Genomic DNA, 23,111 nt, shown 5'->3' with positions numbered 1-23,111 from the left:
GCTTTCAGAGTTCGGATGAGTAGAGAATGTGGTGTGCAGCCAGCTTGCAAATGTTCTGTCTTCCACTAGATGGTAATTTCGTTGAAGCATAAGGAAGGCACATACAGATTAAGTAAGACCCAGTCCTAACCCTCAGAGTTTGTAACAAATAAGAAATAAGACAACCTACAGTACAAAGATGGAACATCACAGTTATCAAATGTGAGGATTCAAGAGGAACAAACCATTTGTAGACAACCCAGAAAGGCGTCTCAGACATTAGCACAAAGAATCACACATATAAATACTGGATTATAGTAACTGCTGGCATTTTTCTCTCAACATTTCTAGGCAATCAGTAATAAACAGAGTCCCATTTATTCCAAAATAAAAAAAAATGAAACTCATTCATGAGATATTTATTAAAATAACACATTTAGGGAAAAAAAATCAATACAATGTATACATCATTACTGAAAACTGTATACCATCATACAAAAAAGGACTTTATTTTGGGAAATCAATTTCTAATTATGGCAAGTTTTACTTTCAGAAATAAATCCACAGACCAACACATTCTAATTCACCCTTAAAGACTGGCATGCTGAGCAAGGAATGTTCTTATTCTTTGTAGGAGTTCCTTCTTTACACTGTCAGGTACCAGGGCTGAAACATAAAAATTAAACATCAATGTAAGAAGACTCTGAGCATCACACGTGAATTTGACTTGATGTTTTATTAAAGACTACTAATACAGGGATTTCACAGAACTCTCATGGTTGAATTAAAAAATATCAGACTTAACAACTAATTCCTAAACACATAGCTCATCAAGCCTGGGGAAACTCTTTAAATGGGACACATACAAGTCCATTTGAAAATGCAAAGGCACACTGATGAATCTACTTAGACCAGACTGATGAGTCACCTGGGATAGTCTGACTGCAAAGCCAGAGAGATTTTTTTTTTTTTAAAAAAAGATTTATTTATTTTATGTATACAACTACACTGGTGCTCTCTTAAGACACACCAGAAGAGGACAATGGATCCCATGACAGATGGTTGTGAGCTACCATGTAGTTGCTGGGAATTGAACTAAGCACCTCTGGAAGAGCAGTGAGTGCTCTTAACCACTGAGCCATCTCTTCAGCCCAGAGGGGAAAAGAACTTTTATTGTATTGGGGATGGGAGGCAGGGGATTAAGGGTCATACCTAACCTTTTTGATGTGGTAGCTAATTGAATTTATATATGTATACAAAAACTCATGAAACTTTTTTTTAAAACAGAAGCTATTAGCCAGGCAGTGGTGGTGCACACCTTTAATCCCAGCGCTTGGGAGGCAGAGGCACAGTTTGAGGCCAGCCTGGCCTACAGAGTGAGCTCCAGGACAGCCAGGGCTATACAGACAAACCCTGTCTCGAAAAAAAAAACGAAACAGAAGCTATTAATTTGAGGTAGGGAGGGGCACATGGGAAGGTTAAGAGGGAAGAATGCCAAAGGCAGAAGTAGTAATTATAATCTCAAAAACCAGTCAATTTTACTGGCTACCAATGGGCAAGGTATAAGACACGAATATATCTATGATGAAAATGTTCAAAGAGAAACAGGATATCTAAACAATGTTAACAAAATTAAAAATAGAAAAAGAAATCAAAGAAAACTAGCTTAAGGTATAAACTCATATGAAAAAGTATTTTTCCAGAGCCGTACTTGAAATTTTTTTTTCAGTTGTAAACAAGCTTTTAGAAAAAGGACCATGGGGATTTATAATTCCTTCTCAACAGGAATTCATATGCTGTAGTAATCTTCACACATTTATTTTATGTTCGAATGATTTTGACTGTGGCGATGTGCAAAGACATCCTATAATTCATCTAATTTCGATGCTTTAACTTCTAAGTCTTAAATATGTATCACCATGAATTACCAAATTCTTAATTAGACAACCAAGAAGACAGACTTTCATTTATTTTTAATAAGGAAAGAGATAGTAGGATAATGACTCAGGACTGGAATAAATGTTGAATTATTAATATTTAGGTGGAATCAGCCCATATTTAATAAGGTTTATAAATGCTAGCTTTAGCTGGCATGTACTGAAGATCTCACGTTAAAACTGATCTGCCTTACCAATCATCGACCAAAGACCGTACACTGTAAGTGCTGACTTATCCCTATCATCTCATGTATTACTCGGGATTGAGTACCAGTCCACCAGGCCACTGTGTTCTTCAACTTTCCCCACAGGAACAACTCCAGGATTTTGGAAAGGATTTTTTTTTTTTCCCCTATAAACAGCCTGTTTCCTGACAGTTTGTGCTCCTTACCTCTGCCTTTTGGAGTGATTTCAGCCACCAAGTCATCAACAGTAACGTGTTCTAGTCCTTTTTCTTTAATTACCTCTTATGCAAAAGCAAAAAACAAATCATATCATTTAAAATCATTATCTGTAAGAAAGATTTTCATAGAGGAAGGGTTAAAATCATGTTTTTAGAGTATAGATTGGTCTTTAAATAAAAAGAGGAAACTTTTTTCTTTTTTAATGAAAATTTATAGCCTCATGAACGTATTAATCTCCAGATTATAGACAGTCTGTTTATACTTCAGCTAAATAACTTAAGCAAATAAAGAGTTGTAATATTAGGGTAAATTAGAACTGGATAGTGACAAATTCATCTTTTATAAAAAGCTGGAGCTGAACAGAGTTTACTGTAATCACATTACTCTTAAATGTATCAAGGAAACAAAATGTATTATTTGAATCTACTTTATGATTTTATAGCCAAAATAGGGTGTGGAGCTACTGTGCTCGTTTCTCTAGCCTGGACCAAAGGAAATGACGAGGGAATACAATCAACATTTCTGGAACCCTGGTAGCTGCTTTACAACTTAAGTATCTACAAAATCTCCTTGGTCAGAGGTGAGACAACTGAGGGATAAAGATTACTCATCTGTACATGGTGGAAGCCAAATGCAGTCTTACAGGTTTACATGATTTCAGCTTCCTTTTTATTAACACATCACAATGCTTTCTTATAGTTAATACAGACATAGTCTATTATTTTTACTTGTAGAAAACATTGCAATATATAGACAACTCATTAAAAATATCTAGAATTTCACTATACCAAAAGTTGAGCCAGGAAAGGGGTTCATTTTAATAAAAAGCATGTGTAATATCAACAGTATCTAACAAAAAAAACCTTTAACTGTACATTTGCTACAATAAGTTTACTTCTCTGACTACACTGTTACAATGACACAGTTACATCTAGCAACCACCAAATCCTCACTGTATTAAGGGAAATTATATCAGGATTACTAAGGTTACTTAAAAAACAAAGGAGAAAGGAGTACATATTGTGATCTTAGAGAATCTTCAGAACTCATGCTTCACTTTTGCAAAATATATGAAAAATTCCTAAAAATTCAAGAGTTAAGTCTAAGGATATCACTGAGAAGAAAACTCTCACCATAGTACTCAATTTTCATTTGCTTAAAATGGCGCTTGAGGACTTAACACTGCAGGATATGAACTATATTTTCTTATAATAGCTCCAAGACCAACCCAGCTCAGAGCAACAGAAGCAGCTTATCTAAGTGAAAGTGATTACCTTTACAGTGTGCCTTCAACTGATCCTTCCAGCCGCACTCAATTAATTTAGCTCTCAGCAACTCTTTGAGGCTGTTTAAAAGGAAATGTTTTCAAATTAATCGAGGCAAGATACTTTAGATAGGACAGTCTGAAGCAATGTCCTAGTACAAACTGTTCAACTAAAACCTCCCTGCTTTCCATCCCCACACTTTAATTATGGTCTAATCCTGAGTCATTACTTAGTTTTCTGATGTTACAAAAGCCAAATTTTGTCCTCACTTATCTTCAGGTTCCAAATCCATTCACTAACCACAGTCTTCTGCTGCCCCATTCCCATACTGCAGCAATGACATGGCTACTGTAATTTAATTAGCAGGACTTTATTTTCTTAGTGCTGAAAATGCTGTACCAATTAGTGACACCAAGAAAATATTCTGCTACCCCTTTGCTTGAACCTATCTGTGTAAACTCAAAATCCTTAACTGAAATTATTTCTCAGTTTAAATGTGTCACGCCCTAAACAAGACATTTGTTTTCCTTACAAATCTCTACTCTTTCACTATCTCTTTCAGAGATCATTACGTAGTATGGTTACCTTGATACCTATTAGGTCTTTCAAAGAGGCAAAAATCAACTTTATATTCTTTCCTACTCTCTCTTCCTCAAAATGACTGTCTCTTTCTTCTGGTTTGTTGGGTTAGAATTTGAGAATATCCTTCATCTTGCTACATTTCCAATACATGAGTAAATCTTTCAGTTTCAGTTTTAAAATGCTTACCTAGAATTCAAATGTTCCTCTGCTAAGAGTACCCTAGCTCCACTGCCTTTCCTTGTCTGAATTTAGACCTAACTTAAGACATCTACTCCCTGACTCTTCCCTCGAGCATAACATTCTCTTCAAAATCTTCCAGTGCCTTCCCAATTTACCCAGGATAAGTTCTAAGACAAACTCTGTCTTCTCCTCAGCTATGATGACCATCTCCTCTCCCTTTACCTATTTTTCTCCTTAGATAGCATATTCAGGCATGTATGTTAAAACTGTGGCTACTAGAGCCCGAATTCCATCATACTCCTCTGATGTCTTATCAGATACTTTACTTTTCTGTCTAAAACATCACCCTCCCTGCATATCTCAGCTTTTTCTCTGGCACTCTGAATCACCATGTGACATATTACACAATTACACGTGTTTCCTGCCATTAAACTGTAAGTCCCATGAAATAAGATTTTACTGTATGTATCCTGGGCAACTAACAGAGAATGGCACATGACAGGCACTGCACGAATAAGACAGAACCGTAATTCTCTAAGCATATACTATCAACACTATTTGCACACACCCCAGCACAGAATCGATATCTCTTTCTTCACATGGACGACTGTTTCTCCTTTCCATTTTGGAAAAATATACAAGTGTGCTCTCCTTTCCATTTTTGCTTGTTTTACCTTCACCCCATCATCTTTCTAACTAATTTTTCTACCATCTATCTTGAGCCTTTCAAATCTACATTCACACTGATAGAACAGTACCTCTACAAATGTAACCTAGTCACTTCCTTTCCAAAAATCCTCACTAATTCCCATTATCCAAAGATAAAGACAGGCACATACACTTTTGCAAATAAGGCACTCAATTTTCTGCTCTGTAGCAGGCAAACAAGCAAACACTATTGTGTCATTCTCCCTGTATAAATCTGGACAAGGTTCTTATAATGTGAAATATGACCTGGGCAAGGCTGAGCATAACTTGCCTATTACCTAAGCAAGATGGTAATCAAGTGAGGCTCTTTGCTGAGATAGGTACTCTGAGCTGGTGGAATGTAAATTTGGAACTGCTAATCTCTGCCACCTGTGGGTAGGGCCTGTTTGAGAATAAAGACAACAAAGAGGAAAGCAGAGCTGAGAGAGGAAAAGATACATCTTCCAACAATATCTAAGTGCCTGGACTCAATGATGCAAACAGCATCTTCAAATCTTCAGTATTTTAATTAGTAATTCCACTGGTCAAAACAGTTCTGAAATTCCGTATGTTTTCAATGGACAGAATTCTTACACGACAATCCATACTCCTGTATACTGCTCCAGCCACAAGCTTTTGCACTTTCCCTAGATTGTGAGATCCCGAGCACTTCTCAGGTAAGTAAAGCTCTTACTTATCAAAGCTCTGGCTGCAAACCCTGTTGCCTAGACCATCCTTTCCCTTTTTGACCAGAGAACTGCTCGTTCTTTTCCACCCTAGGCAGAATTCTTTTATTATTGAAATTTACTCAAACCCGCCTGGTAAAATGGATTCCTCTGTTCCTGACATTCCTTTTGTACATTTGATTACCAAGCTCTGGGAGCCTTTCTGTGTTTGTTTCTCAGCCCCTTCTTGAAACATTTGCTCCTAACTTAGGTTTTTGAGCATAGCATTATCCAGAGGTAATACAGAGGTATTTCTGTATGGAGCGGGGATCACACTGAAGACCTAAGCTCATGGAGAAGGTGGTGGATACAAGAGCTGGATTTGAAGACACATAACTGAATATTAAAATAAGAGGAACAAGAAAGTTCTTCAGAAAATAGTAACAGAACAAGCTGCTCCAGAGTTAAGAACCTGAGGTAATTAAACGTAGTTCTATATTAAAACCTGGGTAATACTCTTCAGCTGTAGATATCTGTGTCTATGCTCTCTCTTCTCCACTTTGTTAAAAATGCTTTTAGCAGTGTCATTGATTGCTTATCTTTGTATATGACTCTTCCAAATCTTGTAATGCTGATTCAAACGATTACAGATGCTAAGACTAGAAACTCTGATAAGTTTTACTTTCCTGTAGTTCTTTCTAGATATGTTTTGGCCCTTAACACTTGAAATTCCTCCAATATAATTATCAAAGATGTCAAAGCCTAATGTATCGATACACTTGATTACTCACCGTTCTCTCTCTCCAGTCTCTATTAACTTTTGGTTAATCGCGGCTCTCATCTGCGCATCTTTGTTCATCTTGCTAACCTGGACATCAACATGCATTTTGAGATACATCATATTTAGAAAAGTGTTCCCTTCTAAGTCCTCTCTAGACAATCATCCTAACACATTGAACATTATAATAAGGAAAGGATGATAATTTCAAGTACCTTACATGGTATTATTATTCTTAGCATTATTTCCTGTATCCCAATTCCCTTCCCTTCATAAGGTCTTTATTGTTTTTTTTAATTAACTACTATTATAATACCATTAAGCACTTATGTACCTAAAACTGAGCATACTTAACCCCCAAATTTGCTCTAATGACACAGTTCCATTTTACAGATGAGAACACTGAGGCACAAAGACAGACTGTGAAGTCAGGCACTTGAACACCAGGAGCCCCACCTTATTTAATTGTACATTAATATGTGGCTACTGTTCATTTTTGCATCTTAACTGCATCCAATTTCTGGGAAAGCCATATGGTATGCACACTAACAAAAGATACCATTATGAAAAACGAAGTAAGATTATGTGCTTTACTCTTCAATAAAATTTACGGAGAATTACAACTACTACCCTAGCTGTGGGTTTCTGTGCCCACAAATATACTTATTACTAAAAGGTAAGTAAGAAAACAAATTTCAAACTAGTCTTTAAGAAATTCTCCATTTTCAATAAAAACAGCCAATGTAGGGGAAAAAAAATCAAGGTTAACTTTTGAGCGCATTTTTGCCATTTAAAAGTTTAAGATAAAATCAGGTTTAAGTTAATGTTTTCCTACTTAATGTCACTAACTTAAGTCTACTTTTGTAATTTCCTGTCTTGTCTGTATGAAAACTCGAGACTACAAAGAACTTTCAGAGTTGGACTGCGCAAGAAGCAGGTGAACGGGGTGGTTAATAAGTAGGCAACGCTTTACTTCTATAGTTGGGGCTTAACAATTCCAAAATAACTGCAAAAGTTTAGACAGTGCCATACCCAGAACAGCAAAACTTTGTCTCGCCTTGGCCCCTAAAATCACGGATAGTGACCTTGGGCAAGTCACTTAATTCCTAAAGGCCTCAGTTTTCTCACTGGTAAAACACGGGCGCTAGGGAATCCCTCCCAGTTCTGACATTCTTTGGGAAAATGAACCCAGGCGGAGACAGCTGGAGAGGCGGGATGGGAGGAGCCAGAAAACAAAGCGAGGTCTGGCTCCAGGCCAACTCCAGCAGCACGCCCTGTCGGAGAGCCCTACAGGCCCGCGAGCGCGGGTCGGGGAAGCTAACGAAAGACAGCACATCGAAAGGAGCCTGGGCTGGGCCCGGGTCCCGGCCCTGAGGACCACGGGCATAGCTCACCACCATCACCGCGGGCGAGGGCCGTCCCTTCCCAGCGACGAAATGACCCTTGCGCTGACGACCGTTACCTACCACACTCTTCGGCTGCCCGGACTTAGACCCTCAGTAGCTCGGGCACCTAAGCACACAGAAAGCTAGACCACGCATTTCCGGGGCGGGATCTGGCCACCCTGCCTATAATGTGAGAATTTAACTAGCGCGGGCCGCCTTCTGGTCGCTCAGCCTTCTGGGTAGTGAAGTCCAGAGTAGGTTAGCTGGCGAGAGTTCGCTTGTCAGAAAACTATATTTCCCAGCATGCAGCAGAGCCAGCTTTCTCACGGACACTACATTTCCCAGAAGAGATGTGGCGCCGCAGAGTCCTCTGGGATGGGAACCACGCCGCTTCCCAGCCCCAGTTCCCGGAGTGAAGCGGGGGCCTTTCAACGTGAGCTTTATTGATTCTCTTGCTGGGATCCGGGAACGCGATGGAGGCGGCCAATTCCTCCCTGCAGGTGAAAAGACCCCTGCTGGATCCCCGCTTCGAGGGCTACAAGCTATCTCTCGAGCCGCTGCCCTGCTACCAGCTGGAGCTTGATGCAGGTGGGATCGGCGGCACCCTCTCGCACCCGGTTCCTTTTCGTTTAGGCTGCCATTGGCGGGACCCTCTGTCACTCCGACTAGCCAGCCGTGTCCTGCTGGTCTGCACCTAGAGCGGCTGTCCACGCGGGGACCCGAGGACGCCCCTCTTTCCCTCCGCGCCTTAGTCGCGGGACTGTGGGCTGGCCTAGGCATCCACAGCCCAGGCTCAGATGTTCTCCGCTCATACACCCCTGGCCCCTGCTCTCAACGTTCAGGTTGTCCTCCCTTCCCAAACCATCTTTTGTAAACGAGTTCGCTGAGAAGCCACACCTCCTTGGAAAATCCCCAACTCCTTTTTTTTTCTTCTTCTGACGCAGAATCATTTCTTGGGAGAATAATTTTTTTCCATATTCAGTTAGCAGTTTCAAGTACTCAGGTCCTGAACAACGCTACAATTTATCGAGGGAAAGTGATTTAGTGCGCTTACTATTGCTTACTGCTACTTCTACTTTCTTTGTAGTTTCCTAGAGGGTGTTCCCTTCCTTCTTTTTACAATGTTAGGAATTGTAGTTTTGTTAGGGAAAGTGTCCAGGGATTTGTGTTTTTAAATACATGCCTCTGCAGATTCTGATTTTGATACACGTTTTCCATGGGTTGCACTTTGAGAAATAGTGATCTAGAGGCGTTAGACGACGTTTGAGTATTAAGTGTTACCTATGTATCTATCTATGTATCTTTTCTAAGATACAAGGGAGTCTGTCCTTGACTGTTCTGGCACTTGCTTTGTAGTCCAGGCTGGTCCTTTGTAGTCCAGGCTGGTCCGGAACACACAGATACCCAGTTGCCTCTATGCTGGGATTAAAATCATAAACATGTAGCCCAACAAAAGCTTTTTTTTTTTTTTAATTTGTTTCTTCAGTGTAAAATTAATTGTTGTGGGCCTGCTTTGTGTTGCATCACAATGATTAGGTGTTATGGTACAATCATGAGTGCCTAACAAGTCATGATCCACTCACTAATAAACGTCTAATTACAGTATGGACAAGTAGTCATAGGAACGTGAGCAAATGTAATGGGCATACTGAGTATGCCTTCTCAACTTATCTGGAGACCTGGGAAAGCTTCCCAGAGGAGCTGATGACTGAGTCTAGTTGTGAAGGATAGGCAGGTAGCTGTTGGCTGGTTTAAGAGGAGAGGAGCTTCCTTCTTTGTCTTGGGCGTTTTTGTTGCTTTTGTTTATGTCACTAAATGATCCTGCCATGTTTAGTTAGCCAAGTCATTGGAAACAAAACATGAACAAAACCTAATGAGTCAAACCAGAAGGTACTCACAAATGTGCAGGTCAACAGGTCCTCTTTAATGCTCATTTGTGTGTCTTTGCTCAGTTATCTTTCTAGTTGTCTTGATTCAACCATCTAGATCATTTGCCAGATGATCTTGACTTGAGTCTTGTATATGCCTGGTCATCCTTCAGCAGGCTAGCACAAGCTGTTTGCAGGAAGTTAAGTCACAGTGCACATGCTGTTTAAGTGGCTTTCAGTAACTTTCCACTTGTTCTGTTGGGCAAAGGAAAGTAAGTAATCAAGTCAAGAATTGGTATTGGAAGGCCCTAGCAGAGGATGTAGATCCAGAGTGCTAAAAGTTGGGACAGTGAAAGTCTAGGAAGTTATCGATTACTCCCCGTTAATGTGAAATCAAGGTACTAAACAGGTGTAACTCCCAAGTTTCCTTGTGCCCTTGTGTAACCCCTCTCTGCTCATACTCACAGTCAGGAATCGATTATGCTTACGCTCAGCTCAATTCTCTTTATTTAGTACCAGCCCGTTAAATGGTGCTGCCCCCATTAAGGTCTAGATAATCTCTGATAGGCTTGGTCAGAGGCTTATCTAGTAGGTGATTTGTAATCCCATGAAGTTGACAACCAAGATTAGAGCTGTCCATTTTTCTGCGAATTTCATTTTCTTTACAGCTGAATAAAATGCATTTCATTTGTGTGTGTGTGTAGCTTTCCTTTATTCATTCATCTATTGATGGATACCTAGATTGATTCTGTGACCTAGCTTCTGTGAACAGAGCAGCAGTGAATGTGAGTGTGCAGTAATCTCAGTGGTAGGATAGAGACTCCTTTGAGTATATGCTCAAGCGTACAGTTGCTGGGTCATAAGCTTTGGAGAAACCTCCATATTGATCTCTGTAATGACTATGAATAGTTTAAATTTCCACTAGCTGTAAAAAGGGATCATCGGTATATGTCATCCTCTCATTTCTTATGGATGACACTGAATCTCAAAGTAGGTTTAATTTGCTTTTTTCCTGATTGCTATGGATGTGAAACACTTTGAACCTGTGCAGTGATGTGTGTTGTAGGTTTTGTAGGTCTTTGTTGTTGTTATGTATAGTTAGCTATTAACCTTCTGTCTGAAGTATAGCTGCTGAAGATTGTTTCATTCTGTAGTCTGACCTTTCACTCTCTTAATAGTTTCTTTGCTGTTCAGAAACATTTTAATTTTATATCATCCTGTTTAGTATTTCCTGTGGGTACTTCCTGTGCTGATAAAGTTTTGTTCAAAAGCTGCTTTTTTTTCTGTACTTACATCTTGAAGTGTATTCCCTTTAATTTCTTGTAGCCATCTTAGTATTTCAGGTGTTAAATTAAGATCTTTGATGGAGTTTGAAGTGATTTTTTATGCAGAGTGAATGTAGGCAGTAATTTGGGAGTGAAAGTGTAAGGGTAAAAATTAAAAACAACTTGGCAAAGACCACAGGACTGCTTGCTGAGCTTGCTGAGAATAGCCATAATAAAAATATCAAGCCCCTCTAGGGACAAGGTGACCAAAAATGTAGAAACAACCAAAGACATATCTTGACCAGTCTAAAAATGCCCAAGTGAGTAATGGGCCACCTGGTGTTTATCCTAGAAGGTCTGAGGCTTCATGCTCAAAAATAGTGGGCCATCCAGCCTGTCAAAATGATTGCTTATGGCAAAGTGCTGATGTTTGAAATATCCAATTATATGTAACCACGCCAGAATTTCCTGCTTTTCTCTTCCCCCTTGTGCTTCCCCCTATAAAAGTTCTAAACTTCCTGGGGTCTTCATCGAAATTCTCTCCCCTGTGTGGGATGAGTTTTGATCCGAGGGTCCTCGTTAGTAAACTCCCTTTTGCTATTTTGCATCAAGTCAGTCTCTCGTGTCTCCTTGGGTGCACGCTGATTGGGACTTCGAGTTGGGGCTCCTCTTCGTGGGTCCTTACAAAAGCCTGTTCCTATTCTAGCTCCCAAATAATTGACACAAAGTCCTATTAAGTTTATTAACAAGCTTTAAGCAGTATGACTGGACAGGTTTTTGTCTATTCTAACCTTTTAAGCCATAGATCCTGTGTGACTTGCAGTCTGAGATTCCTGGCTTGCTCTGCTCTGTGTATGTCCTCATGGTGAATCACTTGATGACCTGCTCATCCTAACTCTTCCTGGACCGTATGCTCAGGACCGATTCTTTCTCATTCTCCCCACACTCTCTCCCTGGGATTAGAAGTCCTCCCTTCTCTGCCCAGCCATAGGCTGATCAGCTCTTTATTAACCTATCAGAAATAATTGGAGAACATTCTTTATAAAAGATTGATAAAGGAGATGTCATCTTATATCCTTGATTTATTTATTTACCTTTTAAAGGGGTGATGTTCTAATAGGGAAAAGGTTAAGAAACTTCTGATTTGTTGAGGGCTACCTAGGGTTCTTTATCCAAAAGATGACAAAAACCATCCTTGGCTTATTATTGTCTAATATCACCACTGCTTTGGGCTATTAAGTTCAGACATGTTTCCTGCATTATTAAGTTTCATCCACACAGTGGTGCTAGAAAACCAGCAGTTGGTTACTGTTGCTTTCTTATTTAGTGGACTATATTTTTAAGCATCTGTTATAAAATAAATACTTCCTTAAACTAAAGGGGATGTTTCCACAGCCCCCATCAATGTTCTCATAAACTTAGGATTTTACTTGTGATGTTTGAAATATTTCCACGCTTCAGCTACCTCTCATCTGGATGATCTCAGCTCCCCTCATTTGTGTGACCTCAGTAGCTTCTTAATGGTTTTGCTCTTTTTCTACTGCAATCTGTTTTCCAGATTATGCTTTTTATAGACTCCCTCAGGACTCAAATCTGAATCCTACTCTCTTGTTTAGAAACCAATGAATTTGTACGAACTTCCTTTATAAAGGAAGAAATGAAGATAAAGTCTCTTATAATCAATCTCTGTGTTCGTTCTCCAGCTGCATTCATTTGCAGCTATTCTTGATACATAGTTTGTGTACTTTGCAAACTAGTGGTGGTTAGTTCTGATTGTCAGTTGACACAGTCTGGAGTCACCTGAAAAGGAAGTCACAATAAGGAGTAGATTGCTGAAGTTGGCCTGTGGGAGTGGCTGTGAGAGTTTTTATTTATGTACTTATTTATTGTAGTTCAGTTCATTGTGATGAGAAGGCATACTTTAAATGTGCTGGCACCGTTTAATGGGTTGGGCCCTGGCTTGAGTGACAGGGTTAGATGAATTGAACACCAAGTGTATATTCATTCTCTGTGTTCCTGACCATGGATGTGAATAGCGGCTTCATGTTTCTGCATTGACGTCCCTAGCAGTGATAGGTGGTGACCTGGAATTGTGACACAGATAAATACCCTTCCCTGAGTTGCTTTTGTCAGGGTTTTATCACAGCAGCAGGAAAGAAAACTAGGACTGGTAGTATGAGTTCATGTTTTTTATTTCCAGTTTTTTCCTGGTTTTGCTTAGAAGGAGTATTATGGAAAGTTGTATTTCTTCAATTAATTTTTTTTTCTTTTTCGCTCTGTCCTGGAAAGCATTTGTTAATCTCCTGAATAGGTCAGTTCTTTTCTATATATCCTTGTGATATTTGTATTTTTTTATATAACAGTTTATGTAAAATTTAGTTTACAACGTGATTGTTTGACTAGTGCCCCTTTGCTTTGCTTGAGGGGTGTGGCTATTTATTATTTTGAGACAGAGAACTTGCTGGCCTCTAACTCACAGAGTTCCATGTGCCTCTCCCTCCCGAATGCTGGGATTAAAGGTGTGCACCATCAGACCTGGCCCATTATCCTTTTTCTTACCAGATCCTAAGTTCTTAGAAGGTAGAATATGTTCCCTTTGTGTATCACCGGTGCGAATGGTGCTTATTTAAAAACTTGCTAAATAAATGAGTAAATAAGTATGTAAGCCAGGACTTAATGCAGGCATTGAAACAGGAAAAATGGGGCTGGAGAAGCAATTCAGCAGATAAGAACATGTATTGCTCTTGCAGGGGGTTCAGTACCAAGAACCTGAATGGTGACCTACACGCATTGTCTAAAGAATCAGATGCCTTTCCTGGCCACAGGTACCAGACATGCAAGTGGTACCCATACATTCATGCACACAAACACATATTCAAAATAAAAACGAAAATGAAAATAACAGTGGTATAACATCTTTTGTGGTTTTTATTGCAAACTTGATATAATTAAGAGTTATCCAGAAGAGAACATCTCAATTGAAGTATTGCCTATATTAAATTGGCCTGGAATCCTGTATGTGAAGAATTGTCTTTATTTTTGATCGATGTAGGAAAACCCAGCCCACCATGGACAGGGCCACCTCTGGGCAGATGTTTAATAGTATATGTATACAAAAGCTGATGGAGCACAGGTCAAGGAAGCAAACCGTTTCTCCATGGCTTCTACTTCATTTCCTGCTTGAGTTTCTGTCCTGATTACCCTCAGTGATGAGCTGTGACCTGGATGCCAACGCTGGAATTAATACCTCCCTCTCTGATGTTGCTTTTGGTTATGGTGTTTGGCACAGCAACAGAAAGTTAACTAAAGCAAAGGGTAAAGAAGAAAATTGTTGCAATGAGAATAGAGTTAAAGTGAGTTTTATATTAACGTACCATGCAGGCTCAGTGACGCTTACTAATATTTCTTGTTACAACATGAGTTAATTGTATGACATGAGCAGACCTGAGCTGCAAGAGTTTGGAACTGCACCAATAGGAGTGTGAGGGGGAGGCCATACGTTGTCAATTCAGAATTAGGAAGACAGCTAATGTTTTCGTTGAGAGAGCGCTATTCTGTACATAGAAAAGTTTATGTCCTAACCATTATATTGTTTTATTCCATATAATTGGAAAAGATGGAATATGATGCTGAAGTCATTGTTTGTTGTTGTGGATGGGTCTGGTGCTGTTTGTAATTCGATGTTAATTCTGCTCTCCTGAGAGGGACTGCCAACAAGGAGTGAGTCACTACTCAGGTGACTTCTTGTAAACCATCCCCTAGTGAATAAAGGAGCCAATCACTGGACAAGTAGGAGGGACTTCTGGGCTGGAGAGAAGATAGGAAGCAAGAGAGAGAAAGAAAGAGAGAGGGGGGTAGGGAGGGAGGGAGAAAAAGAGGGAGAGGGAGAGAGAGAGAGAGACTGAGAGAGAGACTGAGAGACTCCTTTTGGACAGGGATATCAGTGGCAGATCTGCCAGGATTAGCCACTGGAGGATTTAGATTTTACGTGGCTTACAAGATTAGGATTCTAGTTGTTGGGCCCAGAGGCTGAGTTACCATTGTTTCAAGACTAAGTTTGTGTGGTGTTTTCCTTCACATGGCTTTTTGACTGGGTTCAAGAGAGAAAGGTACAGTGGCAAATCGTGGGTTTGTCAGATGTACACCACAAAGGCTGTGGGGGATTTGAAGCATGGGGCTGGCTTCATAGTGACCCGACAGTGGGAATTTAGCTGCTGGATGGAGGGATTTTGGAGCTTTGAGTCAGAGAGTCTCCACTAGATAAGAACAGGTCAGCCATTGCCTGCCAATGTTTGGCCAGCCAGCAGGCCAGGGCGGAGAGTAACTGGATGTAGTGTAGTAACTTGCCCCTCTTTTTAATATTTCTTGCAACAATTTGTGTTTACACACAATTTTCTAACTGTATAATCATATAATAAAGACAGTGTCACTTTCTTTATATGTGATAAAGACAAATGCTTTAAAAAGCATAAAAATGTTTTATCAATGGGCACTTTTTTGCCCATAAAATGTCTACTCTTGTACTTCAAAATTGTAGAGGTATATGAAAGAAAAGGAGGCTGGGCAGTGGTGGCGCACGCCTTTAATCCCAGCACTTGGGAGCCAGAGACAGGAGGATTTCTGAGTTCGAAGCCAGCCTGGTCTACAGAGTGAGTTCCAGGACAGCCAGAGCTACACAGAGAAACCCTGTCTTGAAAAACCAAAAAAAAAAAAAAAAAAAGAAAAGAAAAAAAAAACAAGAAAGAAAGAAAAGGATTGTGCTTCAAAAGTCCTGCCTGTTGTAGCCTCAGTAGCTGGCACTGACTGGTTTCTGTGCCCTGTAGGCATTCTTCAGAAAGGAATGATCTGAAATGCAAGTTTTAATGATTATGTTTATATTTATATATGCATACAGATATATGTAAATATATACTTATTTGTATTTGTCTTTCAGCTGTGGCAGAAGTAAAACTACGGGATGACCAGTATACGTTGGAACACATGAATGCTTTTGGGATGTATAACTATCTGCACTGTGATGCCTGGTATCAAGACAGTGTCTACTACATTGATAACCTTGGAAGAATTATGAACTTAACAGTGATGCTGGTAAGAAACACATGCAGAGTATAAAGACGGAGTTCATCCTGTTTTCCTTACCCTTTAATCTCTGAGTCTGATGTCCAGACAGTCAAGGTGCACATACCTTTGGAATGTGGAAGCCTGTCATCAAGCTGTGTAAGGCTCCCCTTCTAATTACCTCAGTGACAGCTTTTGCTCTTCTTTTTGTTTTTTGTAATCCCCTGTACCCACCCATTTCCACCTGTGTGGTATAGCCTCACTATAATAGTGGATTTCTTCTTTTCCATTTTAGTTAGTGTTTACATTGTGTAACTTAAACTATGTTAACATTTAGGTTTAGGTTAATCCCTTTTGCATTATGAAATACTCCTTTTTTTGTTCTGTAGGTCTTGGGAATAATTTTGCCTTCAAATCTTGTTTGTCTTATATTAATACAGTCATAACTGACTTAATAGCTAGTATTCTAGCTAGAGAGAAATCTCAGTAATATTCCTCTTGTTTCTATGTTGTGGAATAATTTGAGGAGTATTGACATTAATTCTTCTCTGAAAGTCTGTGCTCAAACTTCATGAGGATCTGAGTTCTGTACCTAGAATCAGTATGGAGAGCCCGGGTCTGATATCACTCAGCCCTGACAAGTCAGAGAGAAGCACATCCCTGGAGCTTGCAGCAGTGGACAGTGTTGGAAGAACTCCGTCAGAGGTGGACCTCTATCCTCCGTGTACATACGAACATGTGTACTCGTACATGCACGTGCACAGAACACACACAAAGTGCTCCTCTCTTTCTTTTTTTAATTTGAATGTATCAATTTTTTTTTTTTTTTTTACTTTAAAAGATTTAAAGTGTATCTCATAAATAGCTAGTAGTTTATTTGGATAGCAGTTTGTCAGTCTTATTGATTTTTCTCAAACAAACAACTCTTTGTTTCATTGACTCTTGGTATTGTTTTTGTTGTTGTTTTGTTCTGCTTGTTGTGTTTCTGTTTTCCTGGTTTTAGTAATTGATTATGATAATGAATTCTGTAATTGATTATTTCCTGCTCTTTACTCCTTTTGAGTGTGATTTCTTTTTCTTGTTATAGAGCTTTTAGGTGTGTTTAGGTCTCAGTTTCTATTATGAAATTTCTCTAATTTTTTTTTTCTTAATGTAGGCACTTAGTGCTAAAAATTTGGCTCTTAGAACTGCCTTCATTGGATTTCATAAGTTTGAATATGTTGTATATTCATTTATCTAAATTAACAAAATTAGAAATGAAAAGAAGAACATAACAAATATTGAGGAAATGCAAAGAATTGTAAGAATATACTTTAAAAGTCTCTACTCCACTAAATTGGAAAATCAGGAAGAAATAGATAATTTTCTCAATACATACCACTTACCAAAAGTTAAATCAAGACCAGATAATTTAAAAAGACAGCCTTGCTGGGCAGTGGTGGCGCACGCCTTTAATCCCAGTACTTGGGAAGCAGAGGCAGGTGGATTTCTGAGTTCGAGGCCAGCCTGGTCTACAGAGTGAGTTCCAGGACAGCCAGGGCTACACAGAGAAACCCTGTCTCAAAAAATCACACACACACAAAAAAAGACAACCTCTAGTGAAATAGAAGCAGTGATTAAAAGTTTCCAGTTCCCCCCTTCCCCCAAAAAAGCCCAGTACTAGCTGGTTTTAGCATAGACTTTCAAAGAAGAATTAATGCCAACACTCCTCAAATTATTCCACAACTTAGAAACAGAAGGAATATTGCCCAGTTCATTTTACGAGGTGTTTTAGTTAGGGTTTTCATTGCTTTGAGGAGACACCATGACCAAGATAACTTGTATGAAGGTAAACATTTATTTGGTAGGGCTGGCTTACAGTTTCAGAGGTTCAGTCCGTTATCATCATAATGAGAAGATGGCAGTGTTTAGGCAGATATCCTGCTGGGGGAGCAGAGAGTTCTTCCTCTTGATAAGACAGCCAGGAGTAGACTACTCTGTATCTTCCACGCTGGGCGGAGCTTGAGACTAAGATCTCTCAAAGCCCGCCTACACAGTGACACACTTCCTCCAACAAGGCCACACTTCCTAATAGTACCTCTTCCCTTGGGCCAAGCATATTCATACCACTACATGGGGCACAGTTATTCTGATACCTAAACCACATAAAGACCCAACAAAGAAAGATACTTATATGAACATAGATACAAAAATATTCAACAAAATACTTGCAAACTGAATCCAAGAACACATCAAAACATCATCCACCATGATCAAGTAGGCTTCATCCCAGAGATGCAGGGATGGTTGAACATACTTAAATTGATGAAAATAATCCACCAAACAAACTGAAAGACCAAAACTACATATCATCTCTTTGGATACAGTAAAGGTCTTTGACAAAATCTAACACCCCTTCATGTAAAAGTTCTGAAGTGCTTAGGAATACTAGGGATATACTTCCATATAAGAATGGTAGTTTACAGTAATCCCATAGCTAACATGAAAGTGAATGGAGAGAAACTCAAAGTAAGTTCACTAAAACCAGGAATAAAGCAAGGTTGTCCACATTCCACACATATTCAATGTAGTATTTAAGGTCTTAGCTAGAGGACCTGAAGGAGATCAAAGGGATAAAAATAGGAAGGGAAAATGCAAAATATCTTGATTTGCAGATGATATTACAGTATACATAAGAGACTATAAGAATTCCATCAGGAAACTACTATAATTGATAAACACTTTCAGCAAAGTAAATATAAAATTATATCACAAAAATCAGTAGCCCTCCTTATGCAATTGATAAACAGATTAAGAAAGAAATCAAGTAAATTCTTTTTATAGTAGCCTCAAATAATATAAAATATCTTAGGATAAGCAAGAAAGCAAGTAAAAGACTTGTATTATAAAAGCTTCAAGTGTTTGAAGAAAGAAGAAGAAGATATCAGAAGATAGAAAGATCTCCAATGGTCATGGATAAGTGGGAGTAATATAGTAAAAATGGGCTTCCTATCAAAAGCAATCTATATACTCTATGAAGTCTATACCAAAATTCAACACGATCCTTCACGGATCTTGAAAGGACAGTTTTTAGCTTCATATGGAAGCATACACACACACAGGATAACTAAAACAATCCTTAACGATAATAGAAATGCAGGAGGTATCATCATCCCTGATGTCAAGTTGTACTACAAAGCTGTAGTAATAAAACCAGCATGGTATTGGCACAAAACAGATACCAGCAGAGTAAGATCGAAGACACAGACATAAATACATACACATATGGATACCTGTTTTTTTTTTTTTTTTTTTTAATACAAAAAAGCCAAAAACACACACTGGAAAAAAGACAGCATCTTCAGCAAATGGTGCTGGTGAAACTGAATGACTGCATGAAGAAGAATCCAAATAGATCCATGTTTATCATCCTGTACAAAACTCCAAAGACCTCACCATAAAACGAGATACATTAGATCTGATAGAAGAGAAGGTAGGGGAATAGCCTTGAACTCTTTGGGACAGGAAAAGACTTTACAAAGAGAGCACAGTTAACATAGGCACTAAGATCAACAATTAATACATGGGACCTCATGAAACTGAAAAGTTTCTGCAGTATACAGGAGATTGTCCTTCGGAACAAAGTGGCAGCATACACAATGGGAGTAGATTTTTGCCAATTACACATTTGATAGAGGGCTGTGCTGAATAGTTTTATATCAACGTGACACAAGCTAAAGTCATCAGAGAGGAGGGAATCTCAATGCCTTCATAAAATCAAACTGTAGCAAGCCTGTAGTACATTTTCTTAGTGATTTGATTGGAAATGGTCCAGCCCATTATATGTGTTCCCATCCCTGGGCTGGTTGGTCTGAACTCTATAAGAAGTCAGGATTAGCAGGCCAGTAGGCAGCATTCCTTTTTGGCCTCTTCATCAGTTTGGCCTACTGCCTCCAGGTTCCTGCTGTGCTTGAGTTCCTGTCCTGATTTCCTTCAGCGATAAACTGTGATTTGGAAGCGTAAGCCAAATAAATGCTTTGTTTCCCAAGTTACTTTGATTATGGAGTTTCATCACAGCAATAATAACCCTAACTGGGACAAAGGCTAATATCTCAAAATATGTAAAGAACCACAGAAACTAGATGTGAAGAAAACAAATACATAACCCAATTATTAATGGGATACAGATTTAAACAGAATTCTTAAAAATGGAAACTCAAATGGCTGAGAAACATTTCAAGAAATGTTCAACATCCTTCACTATCAGGGAGATGCAAATCAGAACTACTTTGAGATTTCATCTTTGCACTCAGAAGAATGGCCAAGGTCAATAAAAATATGACAGCTCATGCTGGCAAGGATGTGGAGAGAGGGAAACACTCATCCGTTGCTGATGGGAGTGCAAACTTGTGCAACCACTATGAAAGTCAGTGTGGCAGTTCCTCAGGAAGATGGGAATCCATCTACTTCACCATCTAACTACAACTAGATACTCTTGTCCATGTACCCAAGGGATGCTTCATCTTACTGCAAGGACATTTGCTCAACCATGTTCACTGCTGCTCTATTCATAATAGCTGTGAATTGGAGACAACTTAGATGTCTCAAGAGAATGGATAAAGAAAATGTAGTACATTTACATAGTGGAGTATTGTGCAGCCATTAAAATAATGAAATCATTAGTTTCACAGGTAAATTGATAGAACTAGAAAAAAAAATCATCCTGAATGAGGTATTTCAGATTGAGAAAGACAAATATGGTATGTCTTTGCTTATGTGTAGATAGTGGCTGTTAACCAAACTACAATTCATAGAACCACAGAGCTTAGGCATAGAGTAAGGGACTAGGAGAGACAGACAGATCTCCTTAGAAATGGGAAAGAGAATAGAATAGGTAGTTATGGTAGAAACTGGAATGGGAGGATCAGGTTGGGATGAGAGAGGGGCATGAGGGAAGGAATACTGGGGAGAGAGCTAAAATTAAGGGGCATTTGAGGGGTAGTATGGAATCCTAATACAGTAGAAGCTTCTTTAAATATATGCATACATGGAGATGATCTAACTGAAATCACCAAATAATGGTGGAGACAAAGTCCCAGCTGGCCATCTTGTCATCAAATGATGCTTTTTGTACTGGAATTTGGTTATATCTAATTGAGTTGTAGGTCAAAGGGGTCCATAAATAACCCAGGCTGTTACCAAGACTATAGATTGCTCTCTACAAATTGACAGAAAGTTCCAATTGCTGAAAACAACACCTACAGAACTCATTGAACATGGAGAAGTAGAGCTGATGCCTTGCTACAGTCTTCAACCCTATGTGCTAATATTAATATCTTTTGTATAGGAAGGTACTTTGCATGCTACCAAAAGAGAAGTGTAATATTAATCTATCCACAAACTACAGCAATTTTCTGCCTGTACAGTATGCTTTGCAGTGGTGACACAAAGCTTGTGGGAATGACCAACCAATGTCTGATTTGACTTATTGCCCAGTTCATGAGATAGAACCTATACTTGATATTGCTTGGGTGACTAAGAATGTGAGACTAGATAGCCTTAATCCAGGGACCTCGGATAAAATCAAATACTGCTGTCCTAAAAAGTAAAAAAAAATGTAATCATAAAATGATTGCCAGTGACATTCTTCTATCCTCATAGATCAGTCCCTTGCTTAGCCATCCTCAGAGAAGCTTCCTCTTGTAGCATATAGGAACAAACACAGACCTACAGCTAGACGTTACACAGAAAGGGAGACCTTGGAACACACCGCCCTGAAAGGGATATCTCCATTAAATCCTTTCTCTCGGTGCTTAGGGAATCGCTGTGGAAAAGGAAGCTGAAAGAGTAAAAGCCAGAGAGCATGGAGGACACTGAGAAAACAAGGGACTCTAAATCAACACAAGCAAAACGCCTACGATGTGACAGACACTGCTGCAGCATAGAAAGGGCCTGCACAGGTCTGCAGCAGTTCCTTATTATGGCTTCCGGCTTAGTGTTTTTATGGGATTCCTGAGTGTGCAAACAAGAGAGTCTCTGTTTCTTGTGCCTCCTTTTGAACTCTTTTCCTTTTGTTTGTTTTGTCCAGTTATAATATGTGGGAAAAAGGCCATGGTGGTGTCCCAGAGATTTTCCACGCCAGTGGGTCCCACAAACAGGAGAAAGGTCTGGAGTTCCCAAGGCTAGAAGCTTCAGCGATGGCAGGCCCCAATGATACAAGAAAGTCCTTGGTTCCAAAAGGGTTTATTTTTATGGCGGATGGTAGATGGATCTGGATGTACCTCCCTGAAACTCAGGGCAGACCTGAGTTAAATAGGGAGAGAGAAAGGGGGAAGGGTCTGGGGAAGAAATCTTAATTGGCTCCGCCCTCTGACCTTCATTAGTATGTAAATCTCTCTAGGGCCTGAGGCCTGTAGTCACACCCTCTAACTGGGCACTTTGGGAGGGGCTGTAATGGCCTATGTGACTGAGCAATGTAGGTCTATGGAGACTAGACTGCATGTCAGGACCCTGGGTTCTGGGAGTGTGGCCAAACACCTGCCATTTCTCCCTTGGAGTCTCAAGGTTCTAGGCCCATGCCCAGCCAAGAACCAAGATACCCTTACACAGTCCCACAATAATATGCTTTTGTTTTGTCTTACTATGTTTTATTAGTATCCCTTAGAAACCTATTTGCCTTTTAATAAGAGACAGAAGGGGAGTAAATCTGGATGAGAAGGGAGGTAGAGAGGAAGTAGGAAGAGGAAAAGGAGCAGAAACCATAATCAAGTATACTATGTGAGGAAAACAAACTATTTTCAACAAAAAGAAAAAAAAATAAGTGAATTAAAAAACAAAAATAACTAGTTATTGAGTCAGTTAGATGGCTTAGTACATTCATACTTACCTTGAGTTTTATGTTTTCCTTTCAATTTATACTCTTTAGTGTGTTTCTCTTTTTACCTCTAAGAGGAAAACAAGCCCAAGAAGTTTAGTCAATGCTTTTCATTTACCTATTCCTTTAAATACAAAACAAAACTGTGTGTAAGTCCGTATGTATGAGGGTGTGCTTCTCTCTGCAGACACATGTTCTGTGTGTA

At 39.4% G+C, this 23,111-nt stretch overlaps 2 protein-coding genes across 3 annotated transcripts in view; one reads left to right on the top strand and one right to left on the bottom strand.

Annotated features, from left to right (window-relative positions):
* Positions 1-382: 382 nt before the first annotated feature.
* On the bottom strand, positions 383-8,011 carry Eny2 (ENY2 transcription and export complex 2 subunit). 2 transcript variants are annotated; one of them, XM_028767740.1, is made up of 5 exons: positions 7,944-8,011; positions 6,491-6,567; positions 3,595-3,665; positions 2,308-2,382; positions 383-645 (listed from the first exon to the last, which is right to left on the bottom strand). In XM_028767740.1, exons 2-5 carry the CDS (start codon positions 6,556-6,558, stop codon positions 569-571), a joined length of 291 nt encoding a protein of 96 aa, XP_028623573.1. In that variant the 5' UTR covers positions 6,559-6,567; positions 7,944-8,011; the 3' UTR covers positions 383-568. The 2 variants fall into 2 exon arrangements, with proteins under 2 accessions (XP_028623573.1, XP_028623564.1); XM_028767731.1 differs by having other exon boundaries at positions 7,872-7,999.
* Positions 8,012-8,253: 242 nt separating this feature from the next.
* Nudcd1 (NudC domain containing 1) overlaps positions 8,254-23,111 on the top strand; it is a 49,347-nt gene continuing 34,489 nt past the window's right edge. The window contains exons 1-2 of the mRNA XM_028766391.1: positions 8,254-8,450; positions 15,929-16,083. Of these exons, the coding sequence (XP_028622224.1) occupies positions 8,336-8,450; positions 15,929-16,083 (270 nt within the window). The 5' untranslated portion in view covers positions 8,254-8,335. The remainder of the gene's footprint in view (positions 8,451-15,928; positions 16,084-23,111) is intronic.

This window comes from Grammomys surdaster, unplaced genomic scaffold, assembly GCF_004785775.1.
Source record: "Grammomys surdaster isolate TR1022 unplaced genomic scaffold, NIH_TR_1.0 63, whole genome shotgun sequence".
In the NCBI taxonomy this organism is placed as follows: domain Eukaryota; kingdom Metazoa; phylum Chordata; class Mammalia; order Rodentia; family Muridae; genus Grammomys; species Grammomys surdaster.
Note: the sequence above shows the minus strand (reverse complement) of the source record. Positions and strands in the feature narration are given on the sequence as shown.